At 41.7% G+C, this 27,815-nt stretch overlaps 1 protein-coding gene across 1 annotated transcript; it reads right to left on the bottom strand.

Annotated features, from left to right (window-relative positions):
* On the bottom strand, positions 1 to 27,815 carry DHRS12 (dehydrogenase/reductase 12). The gene is made up of 10 exons (XM_014868856.2): positions 27,691 to 27,815; positions 26,914 to 27,047; positions 24,272 to 24,354; positions 17,788 to 17,880; positions 16,923 to 17,004; positions 7,484 to 7,545; positions 6,627 to 6,731; positions 5,984 to 6,074; positions 4,557 to 4,694; positions 1 to 1,952 (listed from the first exon to the last, which is right to left on the bottom strand). Exons 1-10 carry the CDS (start codon positions 27,744 to 27,746, stop codon positions 1,825 to 1,827), a joined length of 972 nt encoding a protein of 323 aa, XP_014724342.1. The 5' UTR covers positions 27,747 to 27,815; the 3' UTR covers positions 1 to 1,824.

The following is a 27,815-nucleotide window of genomic DNA, read 5'->3' as shown; positions in this document are numbered from 1 at the left end:
TAAATATGCAAATGTTTTTATTAGCCTTGCAGCATTGGGTTAAGAAATGTAGTTACTATGTATGCTTCCAGCCTTGCTCTTGTTTTGGGTAATTGATTTAACAGCTGACACCACAGAAAATGTTAGTACCAGAATTGCAGGAAATAAACCTCTGTACAAGCCTTGCTGTTGTTTTCTTTCACTGTAGTGCAACAAGGAGTTAAGTTTATAAATGAGGCAATAGTTTGAATGCTGACCCAGCCTCTTCAGGAAGAGCTGAGACAGTCTGACTTGTCTCAGCACTGCTTATCACAGGAAAATTTTTCTCAGGGCCTCTCACAGTAAAGTATTTATTTCTAAGGAGACTGAGAATAGGCTGAAAAAAGCAGTTTTTTCTTAAACTAATATTTAATATGAGATCTTGGAATAATGAGGAAATACTATCAGCCAGGAGGAAATTAAATTACGTAAAGCAGATATAAGGAGCTCTCCTCTGTCCACCAGCAGTCTTTAGTCACTGCAGAGACTCAAGAACATCTCTGTTATTGTGTTTAGGTCCTTGGTCCTACCACACTGGTGTGAGGCACAGTGAAACAGTGCAGCAACTTGGCTGGGTTCTGGAGGCAGTTGGTTAATAAACACAGTCAGTTCAGGAGAAAAGGTGTTACCTTTGTAATAGTCTTGGCTTTGCAGTAAATCTGAAATAATCAAGACAAAATGAGTCCCACCAGAATGTCTTAGTCTGAGCTGATTGTCTTCAACACTTTTAGAAAGATATAGCACTGTAGGTGGTGTTTCTTAAACTAGATCCAGTTGATCCCTGTGAAAAAGCCCATTTTTCCCTCTACCAACTTACAGTGAGAAACTCAGTGAGTAGTTCAAATATGCACAGATCACATAAGATGAATCCTGTCCTCTGTGTCTGAAGTAAATAGATCCAGACAAAATACAAGCCTCTCATCAGGAGACGATTCTCCTCTAAAACCTGTGCCCTGCCAGTGTTCCCTTCCCCTCTTAATTATTCCATTAATAATGATAGAACAATTCCCTTTAATCTCTCACAGAAATGGCAAGCAGGTAACAGCTTAGCATGTTGTTTCTTTTCGTGCTTACAGTCATACAGCCATTTCTGTGCTGGATCCAGCCATGTCTGGGTGTGTTGTGTTGAAACCTCCTACTTCATGGTATTTTGACATAAATGGGATAATATTTAGCCCTGGCTCCATAAAGTAATGCAGAAGGCATTTGGCAGTGCTCCTAAATTCTTGCTGTTTAAACATGAGGAAGCAGATCACTTCTGCATACCAGCACTAATTTATAGAAACCGAAGGCCGTGAGGAATCTTTCACTTTAAACTAAGCAGGCTCTGCAAGACAGTTTCTGCATTCTCAGTTACATGTTTGAGCCCAATCACCCTCACGCAGTGAAGGAAACCACTAACCCATCAAATACAGCTGTTAGAAGTTGTTTAAAACATTCCCACTTCTTTCCTGAAGTCCTTCACAAAGGCTACTGAAAGTACACTACTCCGCATTTCTCTATGTTGAGTGTTTTAAATTATTCTAGGTAACTTTACAAACTTAAACAGGGTTTATTTTAATGCCTTTCAATTTTTCTTCCAATCCAAAGAGCACAACCTTAGTGTGTCTTGAGGCAGAAGCTGCATATTCACAGTGGGAGAGACTTGGCAGCAGAAAAAAATTACACAGGTGCCACTCTACCACCTCATTATGTGAACACCTGAATCTAATTCATTTTTAACAGGCCTGTGGCATCCTACTTCCCCTCAACAGCAGGTTACTGTGTAATTAGAAGATTTGTGGTGACACTGTGTCAGCAGAGACACTAAACTCCTGGAGAAACAGATTTAAACTTCTGGGAGAACTCTTCCAGCACCTCCATGAGTTTCTCTTCATCCTCTGGTGGACTGTGGGTGTATGCTAGGGGTAAGTGTGTAGGGACTGGTTGCCTGTCTGGAAGAAAAGAACAAGAAAAAAAAAACAACACTTATGGGTACATTTAACTCTCACAGCAGAAAGGAGGTTTTTCTGATGGTCTCTGTACAGCCCAAATATACCTCATGAAGCCAGGAAACTTACCCTTCTAGTTACCTATAAATAATGCTCATTAAGCTTATCTTCTAAACCAAAAATTAAACCAATTCAATTTGTATTTTCGAGCTAGAGTGATTTTTCTGTAGCACACTATGACCTGGACTGTGGAGCACACCCCATTTGCAGATGGGGACAGTTTAGGAAAAGGAAGGCTTCCTTGTGGGGTTATGCCTGTTACTAGTGCAACACCTGCAGGCAAAGAGCAGTAGCTGGAGTTTCTTGCTGCAGGCAGAGGATGCTTTTGCACTTGAAAAAAACATTTTCCTTGCCTTCTGGATAACTGTACAAATCCCCAGCTGGGGAATTTGTAGTTAGCTGGGACAGCTGGGACTTTGTAGTTAGGATTATTTTCAATCTTAAAATGCTTACTTTCATCCTTAGAAACAATGGTTAAACTCTAAATGCAAAGGAACTTGGGCTTATTGCTCAATCGCCGTAAGTGACATGTATCCAACCAAGTTTGCTCAGTTTGATGCTTTGCTTAGTTTTCCAAATCTCATGCCTGTCACTCACTCTGTAAATACAGCTGTTACCACCATCCACACTCCAAGGGATTTTCCCCTCCAAAAACATGGTATCTAGAGCCCAGGAGCCTTGTGACAATACTGTCAGGTGTCTGTGGAACAAGTCAGAGCACTGGTGCAGCACTGTTAAGTCTGTTTAGCAAGCCCAACTTCCCCAGCAGCCAGCTGAGACAAAAAGAACAAGCTGTTGCAACCCTTGGCAGCAGATTTCCTGGAAAACCTATCAGGCTGCCACTGGACTTCCCAGGAGAGCAGAGATATTTGCTCTCTTAAGAGCAAATGTTTACCTGACTGCACACACCACATAACTTCTGCTTACGGAAAACTGAGGGGAGAGAAACATGCAGTAACACTCCCTTCTCCATCACTGATTATGAACAGCTCCCCACCCAGCCATAGTGCTTCCAGTAGCCTGTGCTAAAGTTTGGCAACTAGGTATGAAAGCCAAGTTCAGCATCATAGAGAAGATGCTTCTAGTCTTTGGAAAGCAGGTCTCTGTTAAACATTTTTAATATATTTTTGCAGATGCAGAGAATTCTGGTAGTACTAGTCATGTTCTCACTTCCCTTTACTTTTTTTCTCAAAAAAAAAAAAAAAAAAAAAAAAAAAAAAGCTGGCTTTGGTTTGCTCTCAGAGGGAACAGTAAAAGAGAATGCAGCAGAAAATGGAGGGAAACTGTAACTGTCACTGATTTGGAAAATGGCTGCCTAGGACCAGAAGCATGGGGTTTGTGGCAAAGTGCTCCTGCACCCTAAACCTTCACTGAAAGGGCCTGAAGTGTGCCCATGCTAAGCTGTGGCTTCCAGAGGCCGTAGGAGCAAGAAATTACTGACTTCACCACTATTTGATAAACATAAGACACAGACTCAGAACTTCTCTTGCAGCTTTGAGAGCAGTCATGCCAGGACCAATGCTCTCAAAAGTCAGCAGCTTTAGCTAAAGAGCTAGGGCACGTTCCCTGTTTACCAAAGCTGGGGGTAGACAAAGGCCAAAGGGAAGAGCCTGGTGGAATTATGAAAGAAACAGGAAGAACAACTGAGCAGAAACATTAGGACCAGAAGGAAGTGATTGGAGTAAGAGAAAGGCAAAGCCTGGTTCTACAAAGAAGGATGACCAGCTGGGATGTGGAGTTTCCACATGCTGACATGAAAAATACATATTTAAGTATCTATCAGCCAACCCTGTGTGACTGTCTGTGGGACAGAAGGGACAAAGTCAACCCAAATGCGGAAGTCTGAGTCTGCATTCTCCATATAGAAATTCAGTGAATCAGGATTTGAGTGCCACATCCAATAGAAGCACTGAGCTTCTGAAAGAAATTACCCTGAGCTTTCTCTTTCTGGACTGACCTGCATCGCCATTGAGGCATCCCTGCTTCCAGCTGCTCCTACAAAGATGCCTGTCATTTGCCTGGGAGAAAAGAAAGGCTCTGCCCTACTTTTCCATTCCCTAAGCTCACAGTGCCAAAAATGCCACTGTGCTCAAGTCTCTGCCCAGTGTTAGAAAAAGGGGGAATTGGCAGTTTTAGCTAGCATGGAACAGTAGGAAGAAGAACCTGTGAAAGCAGAGCCAACTCCCAGTGTTCTGTAAGAAAGATGCTCCTTTCCTAGCATCATAAAAGATGCTGTTTGACTGCTGTGATTCACCTTCCCTTGGCACTGTCCTACATGCAGCCATTTTCATTATAAAAATCCCCAACATTCCATAAAGAAATGCTTTGAAATCTCTTATCAGCTACTTCATAGGACAAAAGCAGGGATATAACAATTTAACACGACGTTCCCTCAAACATTTAGACTTGAAACAACTTTGAGGAATGCTTTATCCTTTGCACAAGCTGCCTGGTGCAGCCTCCATCCCCTTCCAGGTCAGACAGGGATCCTAAGCTCAGGCAGGCTGGGGATCTCCAGTCTGTGCACTGTGACACACTGCTCCTTACCTTGGAAGAACAAGCCACTGGGCAGCTTTGTTGCTTCAGCTGACACCGCCAACCACAGGACGGTGTCAGCTCCCTGCTCCTCCGTGCGCAGCGAGTTCTTCATCCTCTCGTAGAAATCAGGCATGGATGATCTCACAGCTGCAAAGGTAACAATGCAAGGCTTTTTTGATACAAAAACAAAACAAAACAACCAAACAAAAAAAAGAACAACTTCAAATTGCCATTTTGTGGGTAGGAGGCATCTCTAGAGCTTATGGAAGAAAATTAGTATCACCCCCTATCTGGGAGTAGGCTGGCTTGTGGGAGAATAGCACTAAGCTGCCAGATGATCCACCACTAGTTTGTTTGGGTCAAATTACAGGGACTAAACTGACAACAGGATCTGTAAGAGGTTCCTCTGCCAACTCCATTCTAAACTGTAAAGACAACAAACACAGAGGAAACACAAATTCCAAAAAACAGTATTCTAATGGCATTTTTAGCTCATATTTTCTCACCAGTTTTAGGAAACCAGCTGCAGTACTGTATTTAAAAACTGATTACTTCCTGTCTGAACTGGCTTAATTTTATTTTGTCCAACAGACGATGACTGTGGACCCATCCACTGTAGGTGTTTAGTTTTGGGAGTTGAAGAGTCTTTGAGCTTTAAGATGGGATAACTTTACGGTTCATTAAGCTTGAAATCCCTAAAGGAAGTGCAAAAATAAATGTATTTTAAAGAAAAAGAAATACCAGGATATTCAGTTGAAAAGGGCTATTTTCAAGCATAAAGTAGACAGAGTAAATGCTTGTGTTGTCAGAAGCAAATTTTGGAAACTGCATCCCTATAAAAGACCTAGAGATGTAACTGCTATTCTGCATCCCAAGCCTGGGCACAGGAGGCGGCAAACATTGGGGAATGCAACATGGATAGTGCATGACTGATGCTGGCCCACCTGCTCAGGCATAGTCACTGAAGAACAGCTGCAGCTCAGACAAAGGGCTGAATGGCCAAACTGCTTCTCAACAGCAGTAAATGTTTAGAGGAAGAGTAGAGGGCTTGCTCAGTGGTGCATGCACCTACATGCCCTCACAGACGCCCAGTGTCTGCATATTGGTACTTTCAGAGGGAGAAGCTCCATCTGTGTGTTTAACAGTTCCACTACAAATGTACCTTAAAGGTTACCTTAAAGAACTGTGTCTCTGCTGTGCATTTGTGCAGGGCTGGAAGCATTCACTGCCCATTACTATTCTCTAGATATACACAGCTAGCAGACACTGTGCAGAATAGAGCCACCAAGGGGATATAAAACTACTTCAAGCACCAGTCTGGAGAAAAGAAATTACTGCACCCGTTGGAAAAATATACTAGGAAGTTTCATTTCTCTTTGCTTTTAGACTAATCCTGAAAAGAAAAAATTATTGTCAGAGTGTGAAGCAGATGTTACCTGGAGTATCTGCCCAGCCGGGGTGCATCACGGAGAAATGGATGTTTCTGTGAGCCTTTGCCCACTGTTCTGTCAGGACAACTTGCTGTCTCTAGGATTGAGCAATAAGAGCCATGCTAGCACCATATTCAACAGCCTGTCCACCAAATTAGTTCCCAGGGAAATAAACTACATCAAATGTGCCATAAATACCAGAGCGTTTATGTACAGTAGAAATATTCCCTTGCTCATCCTGACTGGATGTATTGGATAATTTCGTAAGATACTTCTGCAGTCATTGCCATCTATACCCTGGCCACAAATTTACTTTTAAAGCAGCTGCACTGCTTTTATTGACCACGTCTACTTGCTGCAGACTGTGGGCAAGACCTAAGCAGGCAGACAGGGTTCATCAGCTAAAGACAGTGTTCCCCCTTGGGACTTCTCTCATATCAAAGGAAAGTCTAGCCATGCTCTCCTCCATGCAAGATGTATGCACTCCTAAGGGCATGCCATAATACTCCTGAAGATTATTGCCTGTGCATCTGCATATGGGTTAAATGCAAGAGGAAAGCAAGTGACCAAGAGGCTTTTTGCAAAGCAGATGGTATGAGCTGCCTAGCAAAGAATGGCTTGGCTTTGTTTTCAATCCCATGGACTGTACCTTGTTCTGTGCATACACCATAGTTCCATCAAATGTCCCACTTCCCGACTGCAAGTCAGATATGTTTAATTTTTGAACTAGCATGCCCCCAGAAGAGACAGTTATCTGTAATTAAATGAATGAAAAACAAATGAATGAAAAACAAATGAATGAAAAGCAGAACCAGGAACTCCCCACGGATGCACTCATGCATGCAATGTAGTCTTCAGGCCATAGTGGGAAGTCCCTATGGAGCAGGATTCCTCTGCATACCCTTTGCATTATGCTTATGCTCATGCTCATGAGTAGAGCATACCTGGAGATAAGGTGGAAGATACCTAAGTTTTTTAAGAAGTGATTTTCATTCAAAGTGATGTTGATTCATTTCAGGAATTTTGTGCTTCTTCCTTTTGAAAAGTAATGGGAAGAAAGAAAATAGCAGAATAGCACTATTTGCAGTTTGTATGTTTAGCATTTACTAAAGATAATTAGAAACCATACAAAACTTGGCAAATTTAACTTGTAAAAATTAACCTGCTGTCTTATTTTACATCGAGATCTGCAAAGTTCTTTTAAACCTATTTTCATGTTGTACATAGTTTGTACTCTGCTGCAGGAGCTAACTTGCCCTAGGGAATCTAAGAGGGTAAGTTCCCAAACGAAGTGTTTTACTCTGATTTCCAATGAAGGGTGGAGAGCAGCAGGCAGGAGCTTTGCCTTAGAGGAGGAGGTTGTTGTTAGCAAAATCCAAGAGGATTTTAGAGATCCTCACAGTATTATAAGTAATCCTGCATTGCTAACACAGTTAGAGAACTGCTGTCATAAGCCAGAAGGTAAAAATAGTAAAACACTCCTTTTAAACAGCATCACAGACTCACCACTCTGGCATCAGCTGCTTTTTCCAGGATGGGCACCAGGGCAGTTGTCATGATGTATGTACCTAGAAGACAGACAGGCACCAACATTAACTTTTCCTTTTAGAAAAAGCTTTCTTCTCTCTCCACCCTCCTTAACAACCCAAAACCCAAAGTCTCTTTATCTCTGAAATCCGATCTGAATTTTTATTGCTGCTTCACCTGCAGTGTGCCAACTCCACTTGTAGTGGTTCACATTGCCATATACTTAGCAAAAGGCATATATTATTTTACAGATTTTCATGTTTGTTTTACCTATAGAGAAAACAGCTCACTCACTACATTCATCCGTGAGAACCTGAAGGCAAAATGGCTAGGTATGGAATTCCTGAGTGGGGGAAGGTGATGCCAGTGAAGAAATGGGGAATGCATTTCCCCTGCAAGTCTGGTATATACACACAGATCTAAGCTGGGTCGTGAAAAAGAAAAGGAAACTGCACTTCATACACTTCATAGGGCACTGCATATGCACTTAAGACTTGTCCATAATTCCCTTCTCACTATGAAATCACTCAGAGTACACTGACACTTCTTATGTTGCACACAAAACCAATCCTTGGGGGAAAAATATTAATGTTGCCTGCCCAAGGCTGAGCTAAGATTACTTGGAGAAACTTTATTCAGTCCTTCCCTGCTTCTAATCATGTTCATTTAGCAAGGATTTTACACACCACACAAATATATTCCATTACCATGACCAGCAAAGTTTGTTATTACAAACACTGTTCAACTGTCAGTGTATTTGATTCAGACACACAGACACACCTAGTGATGTTTCATGCAGCTGAGTGCAACACAGATTTTTTTTTTGTTTTCTTTTCAGAGATTCTTTTTCTGTTTAAAATGTATTTTTTAAAAATTCCATTTAATTCAAAATTAATCTAGCCCAATTTAGTCAAGTGTTTCTGCATCTACTTCTCTCTCATGTCTTTACAAATGGCTCTAGTTCAACAATTCTATCAGTGATAAACATATGTTTTTCCTTGAACTACCGAGGCCATGTTTTTCACTAGGCATTAAAACTTCAGCATGTCTTTATAACCTCTCTTCCACACAGGCAGTAAGATCACCCAATTAAAATACAGCATGTTTATAAATATGGTGCCAAAATCAAACATGTTACATGCTTGATGAACAAACTGTTCAGTTCCCCTGGCAGTCACAGCAGCCTTCACTTTCTCTATATAATCAGAGGTATGTCCATACACACACAATATATTTAAAACCCTGGCAAATCAAACAAAGCAAATGCACCGCAGATGAGTAAATGCAGCCTGTCTCCAGCAGAAAATGTGAGCAAAGGCAGTTGCCGGTGAATAGCGAGAGCTCGGTCGTGTCCCCTGGTAGTGGCGGGGAGACTGAGCGATGACATCATCGGTACAAGAACTCCTGCTGACTGCCAGGGGAGGCTGCCGCGATGAGGGGGAAAAATAAATAAATAAATAAACTTCAGTACGAGCTGGAAGCCTGGTTTTAATGTTGTTTGGCTGTGGATTCTTCAAAAAAAGTAACATCATGTCTTGGTTAAATAAGCTGCATCTCCTAAAGGCAGAGCTGCAATGCACCAGCTCTGACGATGCTCCATTTTACTGTCCTGCAGATTAATTTACACTTTTAAGGGGTTTCGTGTTGATTTGTTAATTCTAAAGAGCTGCAAAGATGAATGCACTAATGTTGCCTCATTAACAACCGAGTTTTGTTTTTTTTTTTCCAGCCGAATAAGAGAAATGTTCAATGCCAAAAATCCTGCTCAGAGCAACTACAGCTTGTCAGAAGTTTATGTGCTTATTTAGAACCACAAACTGCAAAGCCCACATCTCCTCTCTTTCTCAAGTTTATTAAGAATTCAGTTAATCCCACAAAGCCAGAGCATTCCATCTTTTTGCCCCACAAAACCACTTGCTCATTTGCTTTTAGACAGAGCACAAACAGCAGTTTTGATTACAGCTTCCTATGGTAAGCAACAGTATCTGAAACCACACACAGACACAATGCATCAGGCATTAAGGCTGCAACATTTAATTTCTCCCACTGCTAAATATTTCACAAACTACTGTCCCCATTTTAAGTGTTTGAACACAAACTCCTCAGTCTTTTGACAAAAATACTTGGACATTACCTACTCCTATTTGCCTGAGCTGGTCTGTCAGGCAAAACAGCCTGGAAAAGAAATTTAGAAGGTAACAGTAGAACAGATACACTTTCTTAACAAGGTTTATTGCTGGTTAGAATACATCACCATCCACTGAAAGCTCCCCATTTTTATCAGTGCAAAAGCTGTCCTGTAGTTTGATGGTGACATTCAAACAGCTTGGGACAATGCTCAGTATGGTCACTGCAGGGCCTGGCTCAGCTGTGCACCTCATGGCAGCTACTTTGTCCAGTACAGCTGTATCACAGCAGGCACTAACACAGAAATTAATTTCTGAATAAAAAGGGAAGCAGCAAATGAAGGCACTGCCTGCCACCACCCTTATTTAAAAAAAAAAAAAAAAAAAAAAAAAAAAAAAAAAAAAAAAAAAAAAAAAAAGGAGAGAATTTTTCTTGTTAAAAAAAAATTTGCCAGGAAAATCAAGACTAATTCAGTAGAAGAAACTACATTAATCTCTGTCCCTATGTAAGGAAATCAAGGCAACATCCAAACTATATCTCCTTTGGCCAGTACTTGATTATTAATACCAATGTACTGGATATCAGCCCTTCCAAAACGAGCACTTGAGCATTCAAACACATTTACTTGATGCAAAAAAAAATTTTGTCTGTTAAAGGACAAACTTCCTCCCACAGAGCTTAGTTTAAAGAGGTAAAGCATATCAAATGTGGTTAATGCTTAATTATCATTGTTCAAACTGTACAGATTGAGTTGGTCTTTTTTTAGTGGTTTAACGCAAAAGTACATAAAAGGAAAGGCAGCATTCAATAGTGTTGTGTCTTGCACTGAAAGCAGTTATTGGGTATTTGCTGAACATACCGCTGGTACTACCTGCATTTAGGATTGTGTGACAAGGGCCAGATTTGTGCATCACCATTTCCTGTCACTGGAAGGTACATTGTCCACATGACTTTAAAGCTTGTCTCCCACTGGTATAACAGGGGAAAAAAACCACAGTGAAATAAATGGTATACAACATTTCCCTTTGATAAGAAGTATTTGTTGTGACACAAAGGAGTCCAGGAAGATGAATTTGGGAGTTTGCTAAGAAGCAGCAGGAATGAAGAAGAAGGTGAGCCCAGTCTATCACACCCATATAAAGGATTTTATCTTGCCCTCACTGAACTCTGCCAAGGTGAAGAGTTGACTTGCAAAGCCTACTGGACAAGCTACAGCCCTGCTCTGTGTAATGAGGTTTGACACAGTACTGGCTGGCCATGTTTTCTCTAGTTAAAAAGGCTCCTGGGATAGATGTACAATTTATTTTTCTGATAGACAGTCTCTTACAATTAGTTTTCTTTGGAAAAACTTCTCTAGGCTTTTATGCCTTGAAACTGATCTCCCATAATAGGAAATTACACACCATAAACCAACTTTATCATATGGTAAAGTAGACAGGGTGGGTTGCCAATCTATGCATTAAACATGGTCATTCCAGTAAAAGTAATGAGCATGGCATTTAATGAGAACATACTTTGCTCATGCATAACAATATTTAAATTTCATGTTTACTTGACAAATATAAAAACAAAACCTACAAAAAATATCCAATCACCACTCATTCCCTTGTGGCCTGTCTGGTAATTGCTCCACCTGCTCAGAGATCTTCTCAGTTTAGTCGAGTAATCTGATATTGTGCTTTAACTAACAACTCAAATTTTTGACTCCATAGAGTGAACGCCTCTGTCAACCTGGATAAGCACTAATTCAGTAGTTTCACAATCACAGAGTGAAATAGTAATGATGTATGCATAGAAAATTAGGCACCGTTATGAAGATAAACATTTGATTTATACACTGAATTGTTTTCAAAAACAAAGCCCAAAAACTACAAAAATCAGCGTGACTGCCTCATAAACTCATAAATAAAGTTATGGTACCTTTCCCATGACATGATGCAGAAGCTGAGGGGACTCATGCATGCATGCATGTAGCTCTGCACGTTCTTGCAGCAGTTATTCCACTGTGGGTCTCATGACATGAACAAAATGACAGCTATCCTAGTGCATGGGACAGCAGTCTCCAGTGTATTAGGCACTGGTCTTTTTCACAGAAAACTGCACATCTTGCTGTACTAAAACATGAAAGTAATCAAAACACAGGATAGCCCTAACAGAAAATATAAACAAACACTGTGCACGCAGATTTCCAAACTGCTGGTAGTGTAGATCAGTCTGCCAGAATCTGGAAGAATCCTTAGGATTCACATATTTCAGATTGAAAATTAACAGGATATCACATAAAATAAAAGTACACAAATAGATACTCTGATTTGCTTTAAGATTTAATGTGACCCTAAAATCTGTACTTTATAAATCAATTTTGAAGAAAATTATGGTTTCAGTGTAAGTAGCATTGTAAACCTATTACCTGCTTGTAACATCAAATCAATTGATTGATACAATTACTGTGGACCCAAGTATTTTGGTGAATTCCAGAATGTTTTTTGCTTGATGTTCTATCTGGCAATTAGTGGCACACTGCTGGTAAGGCTTTTTGCCCTGCTAGCATTCAGATAAGGGCAGGCACCAGCACAATACTCAGTGAAGTTTTTCATCTGTCTGAGCTCTGCAGTATTATTAGGAACATGTTATTTCAACTGTGAAAAAAGTGGGAGCAATAAAACCTAAACAAACAAACAAACCAACCCAACACCACCAAAAAACTTTTATACTTTTATTGTATAGATTTCAATGGTTCATTCATCCAGTAGAAATCAGTTAAACTGGCTTGCCTTTCTTGAGCCCAAGTAAAAATAAACCACAGAAACAAACAAACAAAACCACCCAACAAACAAAGTGACGTTCTTCATTGGCCTGATCATCTTTTCAAACCCACCGTTTATGCAATTCCCAGTAAGAGACATCCCTGAGTCTCTTTTCCTGAGTAAGAGATCAGGAGTGAAAATTTTAGTGTGCTGTCTCTGAGGGCCAATTCCACTGCACTAGCAATAACTGAGAGTGTATGGGGAAAGTTAATGAACATGAAACACAAAGGTTTATATTTCCCTCAAATGACAAAGCTTATCTCAATAAGGGTCCCTCTGTCTCCTGGGAACCAGGCTTCAGTACAGTTACTGCATGTGCAATTATATTCAACGTTATCCATTCATGTACCACCTGTGATCCATAAGTCTCAAAGCTCTTTAGAAAGAAAATTGGAACCACAGCCTCCTTGTCACAGATGAGGTTGTCTTGCCAAAGATGAGGCATTGAACTTAGAGCAGGCTGACAGCTGATGTTCAAGTTGTTTGACTTCCACGTAATTCAGAACACCAGGCTGCACTGGCTTCTATGAAACACCACGTGTAGGGAGGAGACTGACAAACATCCACCCAGGTTAGGCAGTTTGCCACAGCTGGGCTATAGTGCTACTATGACAGATAAACATCTTATTTCCTCTGGCTCTAACCCTTCTTGCACAGAGTGGAAGTATATGTCTATGTATTATTAAAACATGAGAGCACATTAGATTGAGGAAAAGATGCATACTGGGAGCATCATTTATCTCTCTGTGTTTTAGCATCCCCTTGGCTGGTAAGTAGCAATAAAAAAGTAACATATATGCCATTTTTCCATGTCAAGCAGCAAGATATGTTGAGTAAAAGCAAAGTGAGGCAGGCGATAAAATATAGGAAAAAGGATTGTTTCAGCTAAATGTCTAGCACTTCAATAAGAACATGCTGCTTTTGCCTTCACTTGCTTATCAGTGCTGAAGCTTTTTTCCAAAATGACTGAATACCACTAGCTTTAATAGCCTTTGCTGAGAGTTACACTAAAACAAGTAAAATAAAATTAAATTTTTAAAAAGTTTTGACTCAGAAGTCTGCAAGACTTATCAGAAAAAATGACTGTTTGTTGCTGCCCAGCTCCTGGGTACAACCCTGAGTACATGGTCAGCCCACAAGAAGAAATAGAAGGGCAACATCACACAAACTAGAGGACAGAGAAAAAAAAAAATCTGCCCATCAGGATTGGCAGGTCCACAGGAAATCTGCTCCCATTACCCCAAGCAAGTCACTCTATTTGGTTTATTTGAAAGTGTGTTTCAATCAACAAAGTGCTATTTTAGACTCATGCCTGGCCAGTGCTCCCACATCACAGTCTAAGTGTTCCATTCTGTTTTCTGCATTCACTGAGCCCCAGCAATCAGACAACAATTCTTGAGCCTCTAGCAGGGAAAAAAGGCAAGGTGTTTCATTTGACAGCAACAAGAGAACCACAACCAGCCAGGTATTTGTGCCTCAGACTCGTTTTAAGGGTGCTACAGGCACCAGCACAGATGCAGCTGCCACCACCTGCTCAAAGCACTTTACAGTTTGAACTTGAATATTAAACAAACCATACAAAGCCTTAACTATCAACCTGCATTTTACATTTTCCTGAACTTCATCCACCTGCATATTCTGACAGCACCAGAGAGGACGATGAACCTCTTGTTTCAGTTGCCATCCTAAATTAGCCAGTCAGCTGTGTTTTACATTAAGGGAATTTTACTTTCTATTATAACTGCTGTTATTTTTGTACATATTCATACAAAAGGACTTATGCAGTCATTTTTGTCCCATGTTTGTCCGAGAAAAGATCAAGATGTAAAGTATGTTTCACAAGTCAGATCATCAATTAGAACTGAACACTGACATCCATTATGCTCAAAAACGGACTAACAGATCAGTCAAGAGGAAAACATTCCTAGACTAGATTTAAAAGCACCACAGCATTTCAGACACCTAAATGAGCAACTTTACAGCTTATAGAAATGTTAATCAGATATCAGATACAGAATTCAAAAGCTGTGTCGTGCATTTAAAGCATGTTATATTTCAGTCTTGCATTTTTAGATATTTACAACCTACACACTCCTTTACTAGACGAGAGATCCACGGTAGGAAAAAAAAAAGCAAAAGAAACATGGAAGGAACACCCTATATGTAAAGATCTGCAAAAGACATTGATAGTATTCTGTCTTGTTAGTCAAGTGAGGGACAACTGCACATTTTCCAAACAAGGGCCTTGAGCCCATGTCACCCTTCAGGCTTTAGCATTACTGGGGCAGAGAGGGGAATTTAGTTTGTTCTTTCAGACCATATTCAAATTTACAGCCAACCTATATACCAGCCTTATCTAATCTAGCCAGGTTTTTCTCTAGGAACCTATAACCACAGATAGTTACTGAAACAGAAGTGACTTCTCCCAAGTAAAACATACCCAAAGGGACCTAGTACTTAGGGAAATAACACAGCTTCTACTCTGACAGGTGTTTCTCCACACAGCTTTCTCCTACTGTGATGTTATGATTTATTACCATATCCCTGACTTTGAAGAAAAAACCTGTGGTTTGTAGCCATGGTCCTTCATGTGTGTATGGCCAGCAAGCACAGAAGCTTCCTGTTGCACTGCCAGCTTCTTCCAGCTCAACCAAGTCCCACTCTGTTCTACAAAATTCAAAATTCAATCCTTATTTTTGTCTGGAGAGAAGCAGTCAAAGCAAACAACCCAGTCCTTGGATGAACTCTGAAGAAGTTGGACAATAGAGGATAATTTATCTCCTTAAACTTCTTATACAATCATGCAGCAAGTAATACACGAATGAATAAAGGAGATCTATAAGTAACATCCACAAAAGATAATACAGGCATTTTCCTATTTGCTACAACCATAATTCAGCTTCCTCTGTGCAGCTATATACCTCTAGTAAGGCTGATTTACAGCTGGAAAATAAGAATTTGCCACTTCTACTTGTGCAATAAAATATAATTCAAGTGATGCACTAGTACAGTTCCTCAGCACTTAACATCCTTGATGTCTAAAACTAAACCAAAACATGCTTTTGCATTCAGACTGTTGTGTTTGTTTCACTCTGCTTCTCTCTGGAAGAGCTGTACCTTTGCACATTGCTGGGTTTTTGTCTGAAAGACCACAAGAGGATAAAAACTAATTTAAAGTGAATAAATCCCTCAAGATACAAGTTCTTGTACTTGTGCAACCAAGGGAAATTTGATGGCAAAATAAAACTCTTTTTGAATTTTTTGACCATGAGAAACAGAAGAATGTTAGCAGAAGATTAGTCTGAAGCAAATTAATCTGTGCCTTTATACTTGATTTAATTGTCAGTTTAATGTATTCAGACTTGCAGAAAAAATGAGCTGCACAATAACAGTGAAGCACAAGATATTTATACTAAAATGTTGGTTTTAAAACATAAATAGGATTTAAGGAACCAACACAGGAAAAAGGCTAAGAATAAAAACCAACAATGGTTTCCAGGTTATACTAATTCTATAAATGCCTTATCTTTATAAACTAGGTTTTCCCCTTCCTCATTCCAGATACTGATGAACAGGAGGAAAACAGAAACAAAGCACCACAGTTCTTCCTTAACGTGTCACTTTTGAATATATTAAAGGCAGTCTCTTGAGAAATCCACCTACCTTGCATGGAGGCAGAGGGGGAAGAGAGTCAGGACTGTTGGGTTCATGCAAGCACCATGTGTCTCTTTGCAAGAGGTGCAGCTTTCAGCCTTACAGACATTAGCAGTGTCAGACAGCTCTTCTCTCTGCTGGCTGGCTGTTTGCTCACCTCTTTTCCACAACTTCTGTAGGGAAACCTTCCACTTGGCTCGCCATTTTCCCTGCCCTTCCACATCTCCACTTTTCCTCTTGACTTGCTTCCCACCATTTGTCCCTCTTACACCACTGCCACAGAGTTCACACACAATGCCCTTTCATGTAGGGCACCCAAGATTTGCCCATTGCTGCCCAATCCCTTCACTAGAGATTGCATCTCCTTGAGAGCATCCAGGGCACTGCATACGGCACAGGCTTACTCCACAGCACCTCTGTCACACACAACAGGGCTGTGCAAGCCCACTCAAACATCTGAACGTCTCTTTAAGCATCTGAACATGCTCCAAGCTCCATCCAAACTCCAGAAACACTATTACTAGAAAGAGCATTAGCAGCAATGCTCAGAACAAAGTTCTTCAGCAAATTTCAGAATCAACCTGCAATTTTCCACTTCTGCTATGATAAATAAAGATGCTGATATCAGAACAACTGAAAAATAGAGAGATTTAAAAATGACACTCCAAACAAGCTGTAATATTTCTTCTTTTTCTTCCAGGTTCCTTCCCTGGCATAGCAATGCTATGATCCCTCTTTGAGCAGGAATACATACCTCACAAGCCCTGCTATAAAAACACACTTCTGTAAACAAAATAAGTATGTTCCAGAACTAAACCTTCAATACTTACCCAAAGTGTTTGTTGCAAAGTTTTTTTCAAGTCCATCTTCAGTTAACTCTCTGTTGTTCACCATACATCCCGCATTGTTGATCTGTAAAACAATTCCTTTAAACAAAAACAATCTACAAGGAAATCCACACATATGAGCAGTTCATGTTAATTTCTTGTTTTCTGACACTGCAAAACAAAGCCACACACTGTAGCTTTTATTTGTTCAATAAAACATGATTGCTAGCATGGTGTCTGACACATTTCTCTCTGCCTTATCTTCCAGAAGCAGCTCAGATTTTTCTTTCCCACCTCAAAAAAAATCCCCTACATACCTTTCTGCATGTTCACTGTCACTCCTCAAAAGTTATTTCCCCATTTTTATCAGATGTTCCTCATCTAGTGAGCACCAAAGGAGCTGCTCCAGGTGCCTCAGCTGTAGTACAGCCCCCAAGAAAAGTTTCACTGCTAAATAAACGGGGAACTGCACTGACCCCCTTGCCAACCATTGATGACTAACTGTTTCCTCTCTCCCTGGCTCTGTTTTAGTCTTTGGACTTTTTGCAAAAGTTTAATCTTTCAGAAGGTCTAGCTTTAAGAGGGTCAATGTCATTAGCAATGAAAGTCAAAGAGAAAATGTACAGTGTCTTCAAAGCTGCAGCTATAAAATTAACCACTTTTCTCTTTTTTTTTGTAGCACATCTGTGTTAACTGAGAAGGAACAAGAGCAAGCAAACCATGGAGACCCCTTGAAAAAAAAAAACATTTTGAGAAAATTAAGGAGATAATTGTGGGCCAAACTGTCAAGTCTACGTGACCTGTCACACAAATTCATAGGCTACATATTCCCAAGACAGACACATGTGATTAAAGTACACAAACTTACCAACACATTTAATTTATGTTCCTTTTGGAATTTTTCAGCAAACTTCCATATTTCCTTGGGATTAGATATATCCACAATATGCAAGAAGATATTCTAAAGGAAAAGAAACTAAGTTACAATCAACAAAGTAAAGAGAAACCCTGTTTAGGCCTGTCTAGGTGAAAAGGTATTTAAGCGATGTGAAAAAAATATTGTCTCCAGAACATAACTAATACAGGTTAACATGTACAACTGCAAAATTTAACTCTAGTCCTTAAAATATGTTTAGTCATTGATTCAGCTGCTTCTGAGACGCAGATTTTTAATGCCAAAGTTATTAAGAGTCCTACTTAGATAAATATATGTGACAGACAGTCAGGCATAGCAGAGAACTAGAAAAATATTACAAAGCTTGCAAAATTTCAGTTTAAACAATTTAGCAGCTTTCTCTTTGGCTGAACTTTCCAAGGAAGTGTACAGGGTCACAGCATTAGAGAATAATCTAGGTTGGAAGAGACCTCTGGAGGCTGCCTGGCAAATGTGGAAATTCACCAGTCTGTCTGAGCCCCCTGCTCTAAGCTGCCAGCATTTGATCACCCTGATGGTATAAACATTTTTCCTACTGTTTGCTCAGAATTTTGTCCCTGTTCCAATCTGTGTCAGCTGCGTCTTGTCTTCCCACTGCAGACCTCCAAGAGAATCATGGTAGTGCCTTCCCTACTCTCATCACATGGCTGTAGAATACACCAAGACCCATCTCAGCCTTCTCAACACTGAGCAAAATCAGCCTTGTCAGAGTCACTTCAGACATCACATGTCCCATCTCCTTAGTCACCCTCTGCTGGACTCACTCCAGGACATCAATGACTTCCTCATCCTGGGGAGTCCAAAGCCAGGCACAGGACTCCTGCTGTGGTTTCACAAAGGCTTAATAGAGAGGAAGATGCACTTCCCTCAGCTTGCTGGTTAGACTCATGTTCATACAGCCTGGGGTATGGTTGACCTCCCTTGCCCCAGGACACCGCTCACAGAGGGACAACTTGTCACTCCCAGGTCCCTTTCTGCCATCTGCTCTCCAGCCAGACAGGCAAAGACTGAACTTCATTCTGTCACCTGCGCTCTTAAAAAGATGTCATCAGGTTTTGCTCCTGTATTGACTCAGGGGGGATGCCACTAAAAATCATTAGCAGATCAGCTCTGTTCTGTTGATTGTTACTTTCGATTGTTACTGTCCAGACAGTTTTCCCCTCACCTTTTCATCTACCAGTCCAATCCACATCTCTCCAAACTGGCTATAAGGATATCATGGCAAACCATGTAAAAAGCCTTGTCAAAGTTAAGGACAGCACTGCCCCCTCTTGTCCGCAGGCAGAGTCATCTCACCAAAGGGATCAGGGAGAAAATCAGACGGGAAAAAAGCAGAGAACTTGTGTGTTGAGATAAAGACAGGTTAATAGGGAAAGGAAAAGCCACACACAAAAGCAAAAAACCCCAAGCCTATGAGCATACCACTCTGAGAACAGCCAAACTTGTCTGATCTCAGAAACTTTTCAGGCTTGGGCCTGGTTAGTACTTGGATGGGAAACTGCCTGGGAATACCATGTGCTTTAGGCTTTTTACAAGGAACTAACTGACTGCCTCCCATGGGCAGGCAGGTGTTCAGCCATCTCCAGGAGAGCAAGGCTCCATCACACATAACAGGTACTTGGGAAGCCGCCACCCCAAACATCTCCCCACTCCTTTTTCTTTCCCCCAGCTTCATACACTGAGCATGTCATATGGTCTGAAATAATCCCTTTGGTCAGTTAGTCAACCTGTCCTGGCTGTGTCTCCTCACAATCTCCCATGGAACCCCAAATTCTTCTCCAGTGTGTCAGTACAAAAAGCAGAAAAGGCCTTGGCTCTATGTAAGCCTTGTTCAGCAATTGCAAAAGCATCTCTGTATTATCAACCCTGTGTTCAGAACAAATACAAAACACAGCCTCATAACAGCCACTGTGAAGAAAATTAACCCTACTCCAGCCAAAACCAGTATACAACTAGCAAGGGTATACATCCACTCCAGCACTCTAGTCATGCCAACTATTTCTGTCTAATCCCAGTGAGATCACAGCCCAGCAGTCATGCATGGATTCCTGTGTTTCCTATGCTATGTGTACTCATCAACAGGCATCTGAAATGGGCTCCCAGACATTCTGCTTTCTCATGAAAACTGTGAGAGCGTCCTTCATTTTGCTGTCCCCTAGACACATACTCACTGTTCCCATGACTCTACTACTGCTCTGGTCACTACAAACCAATGAAACTACTTTAAAGCCTCGTCACTAGGCTTAGCAAACCTGTTGGAAAAGACACTCTTGCTCCAATTTGTCACTGCTGCTCAGCAAAGCTCATTTAACTGAGAAGGTCCAAGAGGCCATAAGGCCAAAATGACACCAGCTGAACATTCAGGTGCTGACCTGCAGGACATATATGCTCCTACCCAAGCCCTTCCCTTTCACCGTATGGATTTAGGAGACCACTGCTAGGGCTTCCATGCCCTTGACTCTCTTGATGAACACTCTTGATGAACTCCAGGTCACCCCTCACAATGTCATGGGTGCCCATGTGGTTGGGCAACAAGAGGTATTAGGCCAAGGTCCAGATCAGCCTCAGCAGACTCTCTGCAATACCTTACATCTCAGTCTCCAGCAAGTGGCAAACCTCCCAAGTCATCAAGCCAAGACTGCAAACGGGTGCTTTCATCCCCCACAGGAAGGAGCCTTCAGCCATCATCACCCACGACTTCCTCCCACTGTCAACAACTGTTCAGGATCATCTGTCTCCAACACCTCCCCTGACAGAGCTTGCTCTTCCTCATCTGTTACCATGGCACTATACCTATCCTATAAATGCACATCTGCAGGCAGAGAAGGAGCTGCCTTCTGTTGCCAGCATTCACAAGCTTCCATTCCTCCCCATCTTAGAAGTCTCTATCTGCCACTTACTCAAATGCATCTTCCAGCTATCCCTACTTCCACACTCTTCTAGTCTCTGTAGAGACCCTGTCAATCTCCTGTTTCTACTCCCTATGGTTCTGCAGCCTGCTCATCACCTGCTTTCACATCACCTGGCAGCGCAGCACCCTGAGCACAGCAGAACCCAACAGATGAAGCCACCATCATGTGCTGCCCCAGGATCTGGGAAAAGTACCAGTCACTCCCTGGAAACCAACATCTGCCACATTATCCCTCTGGAGCTCTGTCTGGGCTCATGTCCCACGTGCCAGGCACAGTTGCTCCAGCCAGGGTGGTAAAGCATGCTTTCAGGAGCATCACTGCACCCACTCCAGCTGTCTCAGTGCTGGGTGCCCTCTATATCCCCTTGCATGCTAACTGCTGCACTGACTGTTAAACTCTTGTCAGTCACTCCATGTCACAACACTCTTGCAATGTTTTGCAATACTATGGCCAGCAATGTGGATGCCATAGAAAGAGAAAAAAAAAGGCTTGACATGTAGCAAAGTTATCATTTTCTAAACCATTAAAGCTAGAAATAATTCCTCCCTCCAAAACATCAAAAACTTTTTGCTGTTTGCTACAGATAGCTCTTTTGCTTTCTGCAGATTTGTGTTCTACATAGTACAAGCACACTGGCATTTACCAGCATACAAAGGCACGTCAACTCCTACTCTTCTTCTAGATAGCACTTAGTCTCAAAGACACACCACAGATAGTCTAATGACGTATACCATGAAAAGGCAGTTTTAAAATAATTATGCAGAGGATGTGTTCTCTTGCAAAACAACAAATAATCATTAAAGGGCCTCCTCTCTTTCCAAGTTGTTTCTTTAAATACTCATTATACAAGCAAATGAGAAAAGTGAAGGAGCTGAAGAAATGATATGGCATTATTCCCTGCCTGTAATTCTGCTTCCCTGAAGATAAAAAGCACATTACTTTTTCTCTAGCCATTGGATTTCAGCTCCTTAGCTGAGTTTTGGTCAGAATTTTCTCATTGTAATAATGTGCTCTAGGATGACCCTGCTTGATCAAGGAGATTGGACCAGATGACCCACTGTGGTCCCTGCCAACCATATCCATTTTGCAAATAATTTCTAACCAAAATCTTGACACTGCTCTACTGGTTCAAGACGGATACCTCTTTAAAACTTTCTACCTTTAAAACTAATATAATTATCTACTGGTACAGAAGAGGTAAAGTTTTTTGGGCAGATGATAAGCATTACAAGGGATTTCAGAGATTGAAAAAGATCTAAATCAACACTAATCTGCTGAAGACTGTCACATTGACTCAGGAAAGGGATATTCAGGCCTGTTCCCTATAAAAATCCTCAATGGTAGCAAAGCCATTTTCAAAGTAAACCTTATCTCTGTGACTTGATCTATTGTAACAGATTAGGAGAACTTTCCAGTACCCAGATCTAGGGGCAGGTGAGTGCCAAATAACTCCATTTCAGCACTGCACTCCAGCATGTACTGTGGAAGATGAAAAAATATTTGCCATACACTGTAACAGGATCTCCATCCAAATTATCAGCAAGAGCAAGTTCAGTCTGGATACAGTTTGTCAAGCTTCAGATAAAACATTTTATTATCTCTCTGGATTGCTTCTGAATGAGCACTTATAAAGAAGGATGTTCTTGTGGACTCCTTATTAAAATGCTCTTCTCAGTGCAGTCACGTGTCCCACAGGGCCTCTTGTACAGCTCATCTGACACTTCACTGAGAGCTGCTCTCTGCACAAGTGCCCTGTCCCCAGGGTCACAAACAAGTTCTGCAGTGCCCTCGCACTCTCTCATGACTACAGAAATTACGGGCCTACAGCCTACCAAAAAGTGGGAATGCAGTAATTATGCTGCCTTTAGAGGAAGAATATTATTTGCCTCAAGTTTTTTTCACCAGGTGACGGGAAACAGAACATGAAGGAACCTTCAGAGGTCAAACTCGCCTCTCTTCCCAGGCAGCCTGACTGCAATTAGAGGAGGAGGTAACACAGATAATCACCAGCCTTACTACAGCCATGGGATTGCACAGCTATAGATAGCTAGAAAGTATTTACTTCTACATAAAGACTGATCTAATTCACCTCCATTAAAGAACTGAAGAGTAATGCTGGTTGTGTCACACTAGGGAGCTGAAATCAAAGAGCAGAAATTTAGTCAATATGACATCTCTAACCATAAAAAAAGTCTTCAGAATTTTTGATCCACCTTAAAATCTATTATTGGAATCAAAAGACTGTACACAAGAGTCAAGTCATTATTTAAAATGAAGACAGGTCTCCATCCAATTGCTGTGGGTTAACACTGGTAGGTAGTTCAGCCTCATATAACCCTACTTACTTACTCCATTCCCAGTGGGAATGGGGAGACAATCACAAGGACAAAACACACAAAACTTGTGGGCTGAGATAAAGACATTAATAAGTGAAGCAGAACTGCATGTGCAAACAAAGTAAAACAAGGAATTAATTCACTATTTCCCACTGTCAGGCAGGCATCTAGTAATCCCCAGGAAAGCAGGACTTCATCCCATGCAACAGTGATTTGGAAAGCCAAATGCCATATCTGTGAATGCCTCCTTTTGCTCCTTCTTCCTCCCAGCTTTTACTGCTGAGAAAGATGTCATATAGTCCGGGGTGTCCCTTTGGTCAGCTGTCCCAGTTTGTCCCCTCCCATCTTCTTGTGCACCCCAGCCTGCTCACTTGTGTGAGAATGAGAACAGGCTTTGATGCTGTGTGAGCACTGTTCAGCAATAACTAAAACGTGTGTTTTCAACACTGGTTTGGTCACAAATTCAAAGCATAGAGCCAGTGGAACTGCTAGAAAGGAAATTAACTCTATCCCAGCCAAAACCAGGGCACCAAGATAGAAAGATAATCACTAGTGAACTTCTCCATAAGCACACCCTCCTGAACAATTAACAAAAAGCAAGAGTGACAGATACAAGGGTGTACTGTAGAATGATATATACAAAGACAAAAAGAATGTGTAACAGAGGGAAGAGGTATTATAACAATAGGAGATTAAAAGGTATGTAGAGCACAGAATTAGGACCACACACAGGACTTCACAGAGCAGCCAAGCTTAGCAAATCAACAGCATGTTACTCAGACACATAAAACCTTCAGCTCCAATGCTGTGGACTCATAAATGTTGCTGCAAGACTGTTGCAAAGCATTAACTTTTAAAAGCCTCAGCCACGTAGTTAGGAATAGTAAGTAAGACATCAAAAAGCAAATCAACAACAAACATTAAATAAAACAGCATGCTGCTGCTGATGTTACTAATCACAGAATACATCACCTAATGAAGTTAAGTGATTCAAATGAAGTTAATCACTTCAAATCATCTGAATTATAAGCTACTAGATGTTTTCATGTCTGTATGAAAATACTATTGAAAACACAACAGCAAGATGCTGGAAGAGTATCTCAAGGCCTCTGGGGTCTTTAATACTAAAAACTTTTCTAACAGTAAACAAAAGACTAAAAAACAACCCACCTGATTGCCCGTTTCTGTCACTATTTCCTCTTTGGCAACTTCAGCCCGTTCCTTATTTCGGCAAACCAGATGAACCGTGCCACCTGGTGGATTGCAACAAGAAAAGCATTTGATAATTAATTACTGCATTTAGGGGAGACATCAGCATTTTAATTAGGTGAGATACTGGATATAAGAAAAAAGCTGGAATATTTCTTCTTGGCTCTGGTTCCTGTGAAGGCAGGCAGGGTCATCACACACGGCTACACATATGGAAAAGGCCACTGCACTCTTAGTACTGTGCTCAAACCATTTCTGTCAAGTCTGTACATCATGTTTAATGGGTGAAATACCAGAGCTAAACGGGAAATTGAAGCTAAGGCATCTGTATCCTAGATGGTCTTTTTGATATATGCGTTAGGAAGTTCAGTAAAGGGCTTGAACAACACAAGTGACTAGAACTGCTCTCTGAAAATGAAACAAAACTGCCAGGTATCAGAATCCTCAGAAGTGGGAGATATGAAAAGGACTGTGGCCTCAATTGCAGCTTGGGAAGCTCAGGTCATCTGAATTACTTTTTAATAGAAAAATAATTTTCAGTGGTTTTCCTCTCAACAGACCAGGCTGTCTCAAGAGGATGCATACTTTGCATGCTTGTGGGTATTAAGCAGCAAGACATAGCAATGACTGGCTTGATCTACTGCTGCCAACAGTCCTGCTTCAAGTGAGATGCTCGACAAGGTGACCTCTAGAGGTTTCTTCTGACCAACTCTTCCATGAAAGGAAGACTCAAGGCAAGGCTGTTCTCAGAGACCTGGATACTTAACACAACCTCATCACTTAGCCATGTTAAAGAAAGCCTTCAAACATAAGACTAAAATACAGCTAGGCAATTTTTTTTCTTCATATTCTCTGATTGTCACAAATCGTGTTAATTTCAGTCATAGGAATACCTATACTCTTTACTTTTGCCTGTTTTTAAAGGTGTTATAGGGATTACTAGCAGTCCACCTCTAGAGAGCTCAAGGAATTAATCCCTAAGAGAAACATAATTAATCCATAATAGAAACAACTGTGACGGGTCACACTTTTAGTGCCCAGAACCCAAATGCAAAATGCCAAGTCTACATCAGGATGATACGGTCACATACCTCATAACTCAGTCTGGGGTCTGAAAACGAAACCTATTGTCTACGAGAGAGGCTTTTCCACTGAGCACCACAACAAGGGGGAAGTTTAGGTGTGACCAATACACTAGGAAAGGAATTTAAATGTATTTTCTTTGGTAAAGATTGAAACTATTTGAACTTAACACAGGGGAATAGTCAGAGTAGTTGGAAGAAGACTGTATCAAGCTGGAAGTGCAGTTCACAAGACATAGAGGAAAGCCCAAATCCAAATATCCATATGACACTAACTCAGAGAAAAGCTGAACTCAGACTACAAAAATTGTCAGCAAGATCATCATTAGTTAGAAATATCTGAGTGCTTGAAGGTAAAGCCAACACAGTTTGGTTTATTCTTCTGCTGAGCTGGAATTCCTTATTTTCTTGTCATGGCATACTTGCAGAGATTCAACTAGAAGCCTGAGCCCCAACAGCTGACACTGAGTTTCAAAGCGAGATGTTCAAGGATGGAACCAGGAAGTCATTTTAACTTAATATGAACAGCAATGCCCATACAACATATCAGACACACAGTCTGAGCCCCAAGGTTGCTCTCCTAAAAATGGTGATCAAATCCCATACAGATCCAGCCAGCTTTCCAGCTTGCAAAACCTGGTAGAGATAGCCATTTGTGAGCAAAACAGTCACCTGACAAAGCAATACTTACATAAAGTGATTCTGCACAATAGCAGTAGTGGGAACCTGAAATCAATCACGTGCTGGCACTGATGTAGATCTTTAACCCCAAGACTCTTCGATGCTAACAGTTTTGAATTAATTTCATTTAACTGAGTCACCACTTTTTCCTTCCTAAGATAGTTACAAAACCTAAGCACGCAAAAAGAACCACAAGAAGCTCCTCCCCTTCATTCTACGCGCCAAAACTCCTGTCACTCTTGCACAACAGGAATTATTTTGTCAACTCTGTAAGGGATTAGGTTTATCCTTCAGCAGCAGCTAGGTCCAATTCATACTATGTCCTTGTGTACAGAGAGCAACATAAAGAAATAATTACATGTAATCAGTCAAAGAGCACAACGCCAGGGTATTATCATTAAGATCAAGAACAACTACATTTTTTTTTAATATTCTCCCGTCTCGTTTTTGTAAAGACAATTGTTTTCTTTCATTGAATGATACATTTGCAGATTCTTCAGTTCAGCTAGGCTGTTACTTGTACTGAATTAGCCTTAAACAGACAACGATCATTGCCAACATCCTTAGATGCCGCTATAACAGATAGTTTTGGTAAACATGCACTTGAAAAACAATTTGCAGATTCTCTCTGCTAATTTGGTTTCATTATCCCAATTTTCACTGCACTGATTGTGCTCTAGAGTTAGAGCCACTGATGGTGGCTCTAACCCACACTAAGAGCCCTGTGAAATGATCCTGCATCCCAGGGATTTGTGTTTGTGTTTAAGTGCTGGAAGGCTAAACCTGCTTCCTTCTATTTCCCTGTAAGCCTTCTGGGAGCCCCACGGCAGCCCTGCTCACCTCTCCTCGCTATCTCCTTGGCTGTGGCCTTGCCAATGCCACTGTTTGCACCAGTGACCAGGAAGGATCTTCCAGCCACATCCACCTCCACGTCAGCTGGGTTGAAGCGCTTGGATGCAGACTCGTAACCACCTCTGAACAAATCAAGAGATACCTGTGAGAAACTAGAAGAGAGACCTTCCAAAATAAACACACGTGTGGGCTGAAAAGCACTTTACTCTCACAGCTCAGCATCCAGTAATTGCGCTGTTTACTCTCTGTACCCATGGGACAGGCCATGAATACCAGCGACACTGCGATCAGCGATGTATCATAGAATCACTAAGGTTGGAAAAAGGTCTTTAAGATCATCAAGTCCAATCATCACCCCAGCACCACCACCACGTTCACCCACGTCCTCAAGTGCTGTATCCAGATGGTTCTTTCAACACTCCCAGGGATGGTGTCTGCATCACTTCCCTGGGCAGCCTGTTCCAGTGCTTTGCATTGAAAGCGACAACTCACGGTGGCGTTCGGCTGCCCCAAGCCACCCGAGGCCCTAGCCTCGACCCTGGGGGAAAGTGCGCCCGGGCCGACCCCAGAGCGGGGCAGGCAGGGCCTCAGCGAGCGGGGCTGGGATCAGCCCGCCTTGGCGGGGGCGGGCAGCCGTCCATAAACACCCCAAACACACAGGGCCCCGCCGTGGGTAAGCGCCCGCAGCTAAACAGGAACGCCCCGGCCCGGGCGCTGCGCCCGCCCCACGCCGCCTCCCGGGCCCCGGGCGGCCGCCGCCCGTACCTCGTGTACTCGCGCAGCCCCTTCACGAACCACACGGTGTTGCGGTACCAGGACATGGCGCTGCTGCCGCCACCGCCCCCGCAGCCCTGCCGGCCCCGCCTCTGCCCTTACATAAGGTGCCTGGC

This window comes from Sturnus vulgaris, chromosome 2 (genome assembly GCF_052056855.1).
Source record: "Sturnus vulgaris isolate bStuVul1 chromosome 2, bStuVul1.hap1, whole genome shotgun sequence".
Lineage (NCBI taxonomy): Eukaryota > Metazoa > Chordata > Aves > Passeriformes > Sturnidae > Sturnus > Sturnus vulgaris.
Note: the sequence above shows the minus strand (reverse complement) of the source record. Positions and strands in the feature narration are given on the sequence as shown.